At 35.1% G+C, this 12,494-nt stretch overlaps 1 protein-coding gene across 2 annotated transcripts in view; it reads left to right on the forward strand.

Annotated features, from left to right (window-relative positions):
* RUNDC3B (RUN domain containing 3B) overlaps window positions 1–12,494 on the forward strand; it is a 146,856-nt gene that overhangs the window by 82,729 nt on the left and 51,633 nt on the right. For both annotated transcript variants that reach the window (XM_056118347.1, XM_056118348.1), the window contains exons 5-6: window positions 10,013–10,102; window positions 12,360–12,440. In XM_056118347.1, the coding sequence (XP_055974322.1) occupies window positions 10,013–10,102; window positions 12,360–12,440 (171 nt within the window). The remainder of the gene's footprint in view (window positions 1–10,012; window positions 10,103–12,359; window positions 12,441–12,494) is intronic.

Raw genomic sequence — 12,494 nt, forward strand, 5'->3', positions numbered from 1 at the left:
GAATTGTCCTCAGGTTTGAAATCTAGGCACAAACCACTTAATAAACTAATGAAAGTCTATCGTGAATGACACTTTGTCATGAGGCAATCAGATTCCCATTTGAAGGACAGTCACCCATTTGAAGGACAGCCAATCAATAAAACAGATTTTACTGATTTGAAGGACAATCAATAAAAGAGATTTGGCTATACAGTACAGATATCATTGAGGTGTTTTGGTAGCAAGCAGTATGGAGTATCCTACTTGACTTCAAAAAATGAGAGCATCCCTGTTTTATTACAGAACTCTATTGCTCAAGAATAAAAAGACATTTCAGTTAGAAAGTTTCAACTTATTGCCACTATATTCTGAATACAACTGTAGAAGTTTCTCTCTTCTTTCATTTCCCCTTCCCTCTTCCTTATTGTATATAATATAATGAAAGTGGTGTATAGGCACTGGTGCATAAGCATATTTATTTTTTAAATACATGGCTATATGTTTTGGTTGAAATTAAAGGAAGATGTGATAAAGAAAATACTGGTTCTGTGGAAACATCCCTTTTCTCCATCAGTAGTATGCTTACTTAGCTCCTGTCTTTATTTGATGTAAGTTATTTTGCTTTCACAGATTAACAACAATAGAAGAACAACTTAAAGCTCATTGTGCACTTGTTTTATTTGAGAATTTCAATGTTTTTTCCATTATTATTATAAAATCAAGGACAATTGTGTAACGACTTTGTACATAGCTATAATGTATACCAAATAAGCATAGGGACATGTAAAGAGTTACTTCTCTACAGATTAATCTAAAATATTTTTAAGTTTGTATAAATTATTCTATAATAAATTAATATAGATACTTTTCAAGTGTCATGTTTAAATCACCTTGTTTTTTCAAGGAATAAAATAGTGATAGGCACTATAAGAGGGATAAACTGTGAAAACATTTTGTCAAAGAAACCAGTCACAAATACCAAATAATTTTGCTTTTATTCTTATGACTAAGTCAAAATAAGTAAAACTACACAGAGTAGATTAGTGGTTGTGTGGGTAGACTAGTAAGGAGAGGGAACTGGAGTATGACTATTGATGGGCACATGGTCTCTTTTTTATAAAAAGGGAAAGTGTTAAAAATTAATGGTAGTCATAGCTTCACGTTTCAAAAAAAATCACTTATACTTTAAATGATGAGTCTTATTGTATGTGAACTGTGTACTTCAGTAAATCTGTTCTAAAAAATTTGGAGGTGTATTAAAGTGTATAAGGGATAAGGAAGGTAAATAGTTTAAGTTTTTATAACTGAAGGTAAAGAAGTGAGTTCTCTTGCACAAGAAATGTAAGGTTATTGCTGTAGCACTGCACTGTAGCACTTGTCCTCCCGTTGTTCATCAATTTGCTCGAGCGGACCCAGTTATGTCTCCATTGTGAGATTTGTTGTTACTGTGTTTGGCATATTGAATACGTCACAGGGAGCTTGCCAGGCTTTGCCATGCAGGCTTGATACTCTCGGTAGCTTGCCGGGCTCTTCGAGAGGGGTGGAGGAATTGAACCCGGGTCGGTCAGGTCAGCCGCATGCAAGGCAAATGCCCTACCCGCTGTGCTATCACTCCAGCCCAGGTTATTGCTGTAAAAATTTATATTTCATAATTCTGAAAGCTAATTTTTTGTTTCCAAAATTTGTTCTTGTTCCAAAGTTGGCACGTAATCTCAAATTCCAGTCTTTTAATATTCTTGTTAATTCCCATTGAAAATATGGAAATGTTTCTATTATATTAGTCAACAATCTGCCACACAGGTAGGGGGAGGGTGTGGGACAGGGGCTATACTGGGGTTTTTGGTGGTGGAAAATATGCACTGGTGAAGGAGCGGGTGTTTGATCATTGTATGACCGAAATTTAAACCCGAAAGCTTTGTAACTGCTCTCACGGTGATTGAATAAATAAATTTATTTTTAAAAAATTATAAATTCATTTTATAATTTATTATTGACTTCAATAAATGTATTTTTGAACTCAAATCCAGATCTCACCACTTTACAATCATGGGATTTGGGGAAAGTCACTTGATCTTTGTTTCATAATATTTGATAGTTTATTTAAAGAAGGTGTAGTAATACCTCTTATCTGAAGGGATATACTTTGCAAGTTCTTAGAGGATGTCTGAAACTGCAGTTTCCAACCCCATATATTGCAATAAAATTCAATAGATAATTTAGATGTTAAGAAATTAGGAATAATAATATAGAAAATTATAATAGTTTTCTGTTACAAATACTGAGTATGATCTCTTAGAATTTTTTATTGTTATTATGTTGTTATGTTCAGTCCTCATTTGGCTGGATAAAAACTGTAGAAAGAAAAACTGCAGAAAATGGAGGAACTAATATAGTTCATATGAAACACTGATATCTAAGACTGGCAGTCAATAAATATTCATAGTTACTAATGTGGTATGGCCTACAAATCCCTATGTGATCAACCTCTGTGAACCTGTTGTTTAGGCAACACTTTTCTTATTGATTTTTTCAAAATTGATTTCCCACTATTTTTTTTCTACCTTTCCAACCTATTCCTTTACTTATTCTACTCATGATAACCTTTACTTATCTTTTTGTTTGTTTTTCACCTAGCCTATAAGCTCCATAGAGAGGAACCATGTTTACTGGTTCATCATTTTAACTGTAATACCTAACACAATCCTTGATTTGTAGTAGAAATAGTATAAATTTAGTGTACATTTGTGATAATATAACTAATGAATATTATATCCCTAGCAAGTTCATTGGAAATTTCATTCATTCATTCATTCAGTTCCAGATATCTAATACAAGTTCTCATAAATGTAAGGCACATGCTCTACTACTGAGCTACAGTCAGTGTATTAACATTTGTAATGCTATAATCTGCATGTGATGAAGAAATTTTTTCTTTTTTCATTTTTTTCTATGTTTTTGTTTTGTTTGGGGGCAACACTGGTAGAGCCCAGAGGCTATTCCTGACTCTGTGTTCAGAAGTGACCTCTGGTAGTACTCAGGGGACACGGTGCTGGGACCCATCTGGGATTGTCCACATACAATGCATATGCTATTTATTTGGCACTTTTTCTGATACTTTGAACTCTTAAAACTGGAAGTTTGAAGTGAGATATTGAGCATTATTAACATTATCTATGCTGCTAGTGTGCCTTATATCTCATACAAAGAATGTTTGTTATTTAAGTACTTAAAAACCTTAAAATAGTCTATAGACTGAACACTGAGGAAAGCATTATGGAGACTTTTCCATTAGAATTAAAGTAGCACTGTAGCACTGTCCTCCTGATGTTCATCAATTTGCTCGAGCAGGCACCAGTAACGTCTCCCTTGTGAGACATGTTGTTACTGTATTTGGCGTATCAAATACGACAGGGTGAGCTTGCCAGGCTCTGCCGTTCAGGCAGGATACTCGCGGTAGCTTGCTGGGCTCTCCGAGAGGGATGGAGGAATTGAACCTGGGTCAACTGTGTGCAAGGCAAATGCCCTACCTGCTGTGCTATCGCTCCAGTCTAGAATTAAAGTATACAAAAAAAATTAATTAAGCATGCCTTTTAATATTAAAAAAGTGGAACCTTTTCTTCAAGAGCATAGTATTATCAACCAATTTCTCACAATCTTTCTTTCTTTTCAAAATATAGACCTTAGGCCAGAATGGTGGTAAAGGTAAGGTAAAGGCCCTCCCGTTGATCATCGATTTGCTCGAGCGGGCCCAGTAACGTCTCCATTGGAGACTTTGTTGTTACTGTGTCTGGCATATCGAATACTCTCGGTAGCTTGCCGGGCTCTCCGAGAGGGGCGGAGGAATCGAACTTGGGTCGGCCATGTTGGCCGCGTGCAAGGCAAACGCCCTACCCACTGTGCTATCGCTCCAGCCACATTGCATGAGGCCAACCCAGGTTCTATACCAGGAATCTCGTATGATTCCCCAAGCACTGCCAGAAGTAATTCCTGAGCACTGACAGGTGTCGCCTGAAAACAAACAAAAATGCAAAACTTACTTTAAAATATAGTCTAATACCTAGCTTATTTTTCTTTCTTTGAATAATTGTCTTGTTTTATTTATTTTTTATTAATGAACTGTGATTAACAATTTTATTGATAGTTGAGTTGTAGGCATAATATTTCAACACAAATCCCACCATAAGTTGTCAACTTCCACCATATCCCCATATTTTCACTCCCCCCAACACCCGCCCCCCCTTCTCTGCCTACCAGCTTGACAGGCACATCACAGAGTTGCAGTGGTTGCAGATTAAATCTCATGTTTTTGGTTTTGTTGAGTCTGCATTTTGGAGATGTGGCTATACCACTCACTCATATCACTGGTATAAATGAAAGCTCTGTTGCCTGTTCCTTCATTACTTTCTGTTTTTTTTTTCCTTCACCCCTTGATATCTTTCATTCTCTGTCCTCCTCTCACTCTGGGATCAACGATGACCTTGGCACATTTACTACAGTACATTTCCTCGTCCTCACAACAGATAACTGACATCATCCTGTGTTTGTGTTTCTTCTTCTGGCTTACTTCAGTCAACTTGGTATCTTCCAGTTAACCACATTGCAGCAAATTGTACGATTTCATTGTTTCTTGTAGCTGTAGAGGAGTCCATTGTATCTATATACCACATCTTCATAATCCATGCATTTGTCATTGGACGCCTAAGTTGATTGTATACCTTAGTTATTACACTGAATGCAGCAATGAATAACGGTGTGCATATGTCCTTTTGAGAGAGTGTTTTTATGTCCTGGGGGTAGATGCTCAGATATGGAGTTGCTGAGTAAATTCTAAATTTACTGAGATCTCTCCATGCCGTTTTCACAGCACTTGAATCAGACAATGTTCCCACCAGCAATGGATGAGAGTTCTTTTCCCCTCACATTCCCGCCAATAGATTGTTTCTACTATTTTTGATATGTGCCATTCTCACTGGTGTGACAAGGTATTTCATTGTTGTCCTAATTTGGATTTTTACTATGATAGGTGATGCTGAGCATTTTCTCACGTGCATACTGGCCATCCTCCTGTCTTCCTCTGAGAAGGTTTATTCATTTCCTCTCCCCATTTTTGATAGAGTTTTTGTAATTTCTTTTTGGTTGATATTTGTGGATACCAAATCTTTATCTGATGTGTTGAATGCAAGTATTTTTTTCCATTCAACTAGCTGTCTTATTTTTTTTTTGCCATGTAGAAGCTCTTTATGTAATCTCATTTGTATATTTTTGATTGTGTTGCTTTGCTAGTGGCATCAGATCATGGAAGGCACCTTTTAGGTTCAGATCTTGAAGTGTTTTGCCTATCTTTTCCTTAGTGTACTTTCTATTTTCTGATTGTATCTCAATGTCTTTGATCTACTCTGAGTTGACTGTTGTTTATGTTGTAAGGTCTGGATCCAGCTTTAATTTCTTGCACGTAGCTATTCAATCTTCCCATTACCATTTGTTGAAAAGACTATCTTTATTCCATTTCATGTTCTCAACTTCTTTGTCAAAAATTTCCTGCTCATATATATGGGGTTTTGTCAAATGGTATTCAATTATGACCCATTGTCTTTATTCCAGTACTATGCAGTTTTGATCACTATAGCTTTATAATACAGTTCCAAGTAATGAAATATCTCCCAGTTTCTTATTTTTAGTGTGGCTTTGACTATTTGTGGTCTCTTCTGATACCATACAGTTTTATTATTGGTTTTTCTAGATTCTGGAAGAATGTCATCTGAATTTGGATGTGGATTGCATTGAATCTATATAATAGCTTAGGTAGGATAGTTATTTTAATAATATTAATTCTTCTGATCCATGAACATGGAATATTTTTCCATTTCCTAAGGTCATCTTCTTTTGGACTCTGATATTTGGGTTTGATACACACTTTAGAATAGTAAGCACCTGATTTATGTTCCTATTCAAATAGTTTCACTAACTGAATTGAACACATTTTCTTGAGATGTATGTATGTATTACTTACATACTGCTTTGATTTGTTTTGTATGTTGTTTATTATAATTATTATAGTGTGTAAAGATATTAATGTAGAAGAAACTTTTGAAGTCATCTCTTAAATTAAGCATGAGGTAATGCCCTGAGCAGAGCTCCGGCAGCCGAAGACCTCCAGAACCAGCCACAACCATGCTGAGACCACTCTCCACACGCATGAAGGTACAGGCAGAGAAACAAAGGCATGTGGGTCCCGGGGCTGAGATCTCCAAGCCTGCTCGGATGGGGGCTGAGCATCCTCCACCCAGATCCTCTATCTTCCAGTAGGCAGGGGTCACACCAACCAACTGCCACCCCCCCACCCCGGCACCATGTAATCCCATCAACAGCCAAGACCCAGAGACTATAAAACCCAGCTCCCGGAAGAAACTATAAAACCCAGATCCCATCTTATTATCTCATTCTTGATTTGGACAACCTGGCAGGCTATCAAATGTAACCTGCCCACACGGCAGAGTCTGGCAAACTCCTCGTGGCGTACCCAATATGCCAAATACCAGTAACAATGATGGGTCTCATTCTCCTAACCTTGAAAGAGCCTTGAATGTAGCACTATTTAGAATCTCAGGGCTAGTACGAAGGAGACGTTACTGGTGCCTGCTTGAGGCAATCGACAAACAACAGGATGATCGTGATCGTGATCGTGATTTAAAGTTATAATGGAATAGATTTCCACATCTTTTGTTAAGCTTATTTAGATACTTGATGTTTTGGGGGATACTATTTTAATGGGAGCAACTCCTTGTCACTCTATCCTTCTGATTCATTTTTTTTTAATATGTGAATGCAACTGATTTTTGTGTATTGACTTTGTAGCTGGCCACTTTGCCATATTGGTTTATTGTTTCTAGGAGCTTTTTTTGTGAGGTTCTTCTGTGTATATCATGTCATCTGCAAATAGTGATAATTTGAGGTTTTTTGTGTTTTTTTCCAAGTTTTTTTTTCTTATTTGTAATCCTTTATTTTTCTTGCCTAATTGCTGTAGTCAGAACTTCTAGTACTATGGTGAATGGAATTGGAGAGGTGGACATCCTTGTCTTCTACCTGATCTCAAAAGGAATTCTTTCAGTTGTTCACTATTAAGAATGATACCATTTGTGGGTTTGTTATACATGGCCATTATTATCTTGAGGAGGGTTCCTTTCACTCCTATTTTGTCAAGGTTTTTTTTTTTTAGCGTGTATGGATAGCTTCTAAACAGTTTAAGAAGTGGCTTGAGTCCAGATGTGGGATCATGTAACTCATTAGCAATGGTTTTAAAATAAATTTATTTTTTATTAAAAGTATTATGCCTTTTATATACCTATTTTATATAAACAGGGTCTCAAAAAATTTGGGGGCACAAAGGGTCATGAGTAGAAAAAAATTTAAAAGCCTCTGTCTAATTCACAAATAATTAGACAATTTATATTTTTTCATCATGGTACTTTCTCTATTTATAATACATTTTTGCAATTCATTACACTGTTTTGATTAGGTCCTTCTCATAAAAATATTTTCCTTAGAACAAAAAATATTTTCATCAAAATAAAGGGAATATTTTTTAGTGTATACCTTACTATTATTGTATTAGTCATCTTAGGCTTTACTCTTGGCTCATTTCTTACGTAGTGTTTGTTACATAATCCAACTTTAGTCATGTTCAGATTTTTTCTTTGAGATAAAATGATGCAGTTGAAACTTAGTCTTTTAAAATCATTGAAAGTTCTGATACAATAAGATTTTAGTCAAAACCATAGAATGTTGGTTTAAGGGAATAAAGAATTAACTGTTCTTAATAACTTTTGTCACTTTAATGTATATGTAAGTCTGATTAAATAATAGAAATAAGTTGTTTACAGATCATCTCAATTCATTATTCTTTGAATTACTGAATTAGGTTATTTTTACATGTTACATCAAACTAAGAAGCATATTTTGAGGAAAGAATAATTTTTTCTTAACCAGACTAACAGTGAAGACATTGGCATAAAAAAAAACAGATATGTAAACTAGTTCTTCCTCTTCAAGTTTCCTGTCATTTTCTCTGTTCTAGTGATGATTGTTTTATTATATCAGGCTTATGTAATTTAGTTGAGTTATTTATTTCATAAAAGCAAATATATCACTTGGGTTGTTTAGCCTGATAACTCATTAGTAAACTAAAGATGACTATTTCATTCAAATAATGCATAAGCATTGTTTACTTCAAAGGTGTCTCTAAAACCAGTTTATTTTTGTACTTTCGAACAGCTCTTACAATGTTAACATTAGAAATAAGTAAGAATAGTTTTAATTTGATTCTTTTTAAATGTGTTCTTTAACATGATAGATGATGGGGAACTTTAAAAAAAAGTAGCTATCTTCTTCTACAGGAAAATACTAAGATAATGAGTGACTCCTAGAATTTAAATTCCAGTTGTCAGAATTCTTTTCATATGTGGTCCATAGAATTTGATGGTCTAAAACTATTGGAATCATAGTTCTTCCAGAACTCAAAAAATACATATGCTCTCACCAGCTAAGTTAGCCACTGGGGAAGGGGCAAAATCTCAGAGACATGGATTTGTCCAAATATCTTAACTGTTTTTATGTAACATCACAATTGAATATGTAGGATTATCTGGGTTGGCATGATAAAATAGCGAATTGGACACTTGTCACCACGGAGCGAACATGGGTTGAATCCCTAACACCCCATATGGTCCCCTGAGCCCTGCCAGAAGTGTTCCCTGAGTGTGGAGCCAGGGGTAAACTACAAACAAATTGTTGTGAGATCATGAGCATATGAAATCTTGGAGACTTTTAAAATACTAAATATTTGAAGTTTTTCTAAACTTATGGAAACTGAAAAGAGCAAGACAAATTTTATTAACTAAAATCTTTCCCTTTATATAAAAAAAAGCGAGAAAATTTTTCAATTAAAAAAAGTTTCTTTTAAAAAACAAAAAAATTTTAAAAAGAAAATGTGAAAGCAAGAAAATATAAGAAAAATTTTAAGAGAAAACATGTTTTCCCTTAAGTTTTAGGGGCCTTATAGGTTGCTGTACATAAAATATAGATAGATGTAACTATTTAGTGATCCCTGGTTACTGAACATAAACTAGTTTTTGCATAGTTTAATATTTACAAAAAATTGAATTTAATTATTTTCATGGAAATATACCTGAGATCCATGTTTATTTTTTTTCAGAATGTTTACTTTAAATGTCTTAACTTTAAATGTTTATAGATGAACATTAACCAAAACAGAGGCTTTAGATGAATTAATAAAGAAAAAATTTTATTCAATTTTTTGTCATAAGGATAATGACTACTTATTCATATATGACCACCTTGTGAAACCATCTTCCATTATTAATATTGCAGTGTTAAAGGCTAATTGAAGTCACTAATAATCACATCTTCCTAGTTCTTATTAATAATCCTTAGAATTACAGAAAACACATATGTTGTATTCATTCTACATATAGAAAAAAAGAGTAGTATTGGAGAAATAGGGTTTAAGGTTTCTGTCTCATACAGCACCAGGGGTAGCCCCAAGAACTTCTAGATGTGGCCCCCAAGGGACAAACGAGACTAAATTACTTTTACCAGCATCAAGGTACTAAAAGCAATCATAACTATTTAAGTTTTTAAAATTCAGTCCAAAAATTAGCCACATTGTTTTGAAGAATAGTTTATATGGCAAAATAAATGACCTTAAATTTTCCCCCTTTTGGATTACATTTATATTGCATCACTGTTGGGGGAAAGTGGTTGGCACTCAGGCCCATTGGCAGTCACTCTGGGAAGTCTTTTTAAGAGAAGTAGAAATATTTAAAATTTATCTGTGTTACAGAGTAAGTTTTGTTTAGTTTTCTAAAATCTAAAAATACTTGGGTGATTGAAGTATGTTTTTATTTTAACAATGAAATTTAATTCTTTCTCTTTTAGTTTGGATTTTAAATGACTTTCTAGATGAAACTTTAGTTATTTTTTAATAGTAATATATTTATTCATTTTGTTTTTTTAGGAGATTTTATGAAGATGGAGCAATTGTTTTAGGTGATGAGGCAAATATGCTTGCTGGAATGCTGCTTGGGCTCAATGCTATTGATTTCAGGTACTTAATATAACAAAATGGACTTGTTATTTATTCTGTCTTGGAAACTAGGGCTACTTCAGTGTTAGAGCTCTTGCCTTGCTTGTGTGAGTTTCTGGCTTTAGATTTTGGCACTACCAATGAATAAATATGTCACTGTCCTTCCGTTGTTCATCGATTTGCTGGAGCGGGCCCAGTAACGTCTTTATCGTGAGACTTATTGTTACTGTGTTTGGCATATCGAATACTTCACAGGGAGCTTGCCAGGCTCTCCAAGAGGGGCGGAGGAATCGAACTCGAGTCGGCCATGTTGGCCACTTGCAAGGCAAATAAATGCCTTACCCGCTGTGCTATTGCTCCAGCCCAAATATGAAAATAAATAAAATAAATATTTCTGCCACACGATAGTTTGTACTAATTACCTTCAGTCTCTCACTTGGGCAAGATAAAAGCTTAAATTATATTTTTCCCAATCAGAAAAATCTCGTAGCAATGAAGGAAAATTTGGGGTCTTACTTCTTAGTATTTTTGACCTACTGCTTTAAAATGAAAAGATATAAATTAAAATTGAATTCAAAACCAGAAAAAAAATTATCTTATTTATTAAGATCCTCACTGGATATCCTGTGCCATATTTCTTGTATTATGTACCTAGAATATAAATAATATTGTTAATATCTGCTATTTTATCTGCAATATAAGATGATTTTAATCTAAAATTGCAAGATTTATTAGTGAACAAACATGATCACTACAAGCTCTTTTGAACGAAGTTTTTGGGTTTATTTATAAGTAATCCAAAATTTTAGATCATACTAAAAAAGATTTAGCATGAGCTCAAACATTAGAATTAAGGAAGTACTCTATTATTATATATATTATTAAAAATCTGTTTATTAACAAAATTAGTATAATAATGAAAATCTACTATATGTCTTGAGTATAAAATTAGTTAATAATGTTTATTTTCACTGATATTATCTCAGGTATCTCTAATAAGAGATTTATGTAGTGTAGGATAACATTGGTTTGTCCTTTCTCCCTTACCACAAAGAGCTTACATTTATCTGGCTAGACCCATCACAGTGCTCCTGAGACACTTTCATTCCTTTGTTTATTTGTAACCTCTTTTGCTGTGCTCTGCTTCCCCAACCAGTTAATCACTTGTATCTCTTAATCAGACTCTGTTAACTTGTAAGGTCAGATCCTTCTAAGGACACTGGACTTATATTCATAAGTGAAATACTGCCTTTCTCTTCTTATGTCCTTTTACTTCAGAGCAATGTCCTTTTTGAGCAGACACAGAAAGGCAGTTAATGCTATGCTTTTGTAACTTGGGAGTTAGTTAATTGACTCCAAATAATATTCACTCCTGGGCATCTGTTTTTCTCGACTTAAGCCTCAGCTGCCCTTACTTCCTAGCATCCCAAAATCACAGTCCTCACAGTAGAGTGGATGGACTCAGGGCAGGCTGTGAGCTACCCTAGTATCGAAATGGGCCAGGCCAAAGTGCCATAATACTTAACTATAAGTTAAGAGCATGGTCATGGACAAATTCTGTCATGATCCAAAAAGTAACAACTGGATAAGGACCCTGCTAGAGTTAGGAAACACTAATCTGGCCTGAGCACTGTAGTCTGATATCTATAGCAAGATGCCCCCAAGAGAGCCATCCTATAAGCTTAATGTAACTCTTACTGTGTCCATCAAAGTAATTAATTTTATTAAGGAGTAGAATTAAGACGAATGCTTATATGTTTGTTGGACTAAGGCTAGGAGAAACACACCCATAGATGGTATATTGACCTTGGGTGGGTCATCCTGCTGAATCAGAGTTTGTCCTAGAAGAAGCTTTCTCTCAGGGAAGGACTTTACATCTATTGATTGTATGACCAGTCCCTTATCATTTGGGATCTGTAAGAGTGGATGAGGGGAGAATCATTGAGAAAGAAGGAGAATCATGGAGAATTCAGGAGAAGTATGAAGGAGCAGGGTCCAAGAGGAGGATGAAGGGGATCGGAGAAGGGAATGAGGAAGAGGAATGGAGACGAGATTGGAATAAACTGCAATTGATAACCAACCAGCCTGGCCTCGTTCCCTCCTTCGTCTTCCCATCACTATTGGCCACCCCTGGGTGGGGGAAATGGCCTGAGACCACCGAACACAGGTGGCGAGAGCCACCGTGGCTGTCATATTTGTTTTCTGAATACACAATGTAGCACAACTTTTATTTAAAGTTATATGTGCTAATTATAATATTTATTGTCTGTTATTTTAGCTTCTGCCTGAAGGGTGAGGGATTGGATGGCAGCTTTCCTGCTGTAATAGACTACACACCATATCTGAAGTTTACCCAAAGGTATCAGACGGTTTGGAATATGTTATTAAAATCTTAATTACAATTGTTCAATGA

Source organism: Sorex fumeus, unplaced genomic scaffold (genome assembly GCF_029834395.1).
Source record: "Sorex fumeus unplaced genomic scaffold, SorFum_2.1 ptg000037l, whole genome shotgun sequence".
NCBI lineage: Eukaryota > Metazoa > Chordata > Mammalia > Eulipotyphla > Soricidae > Sorex > Sorex fumeus.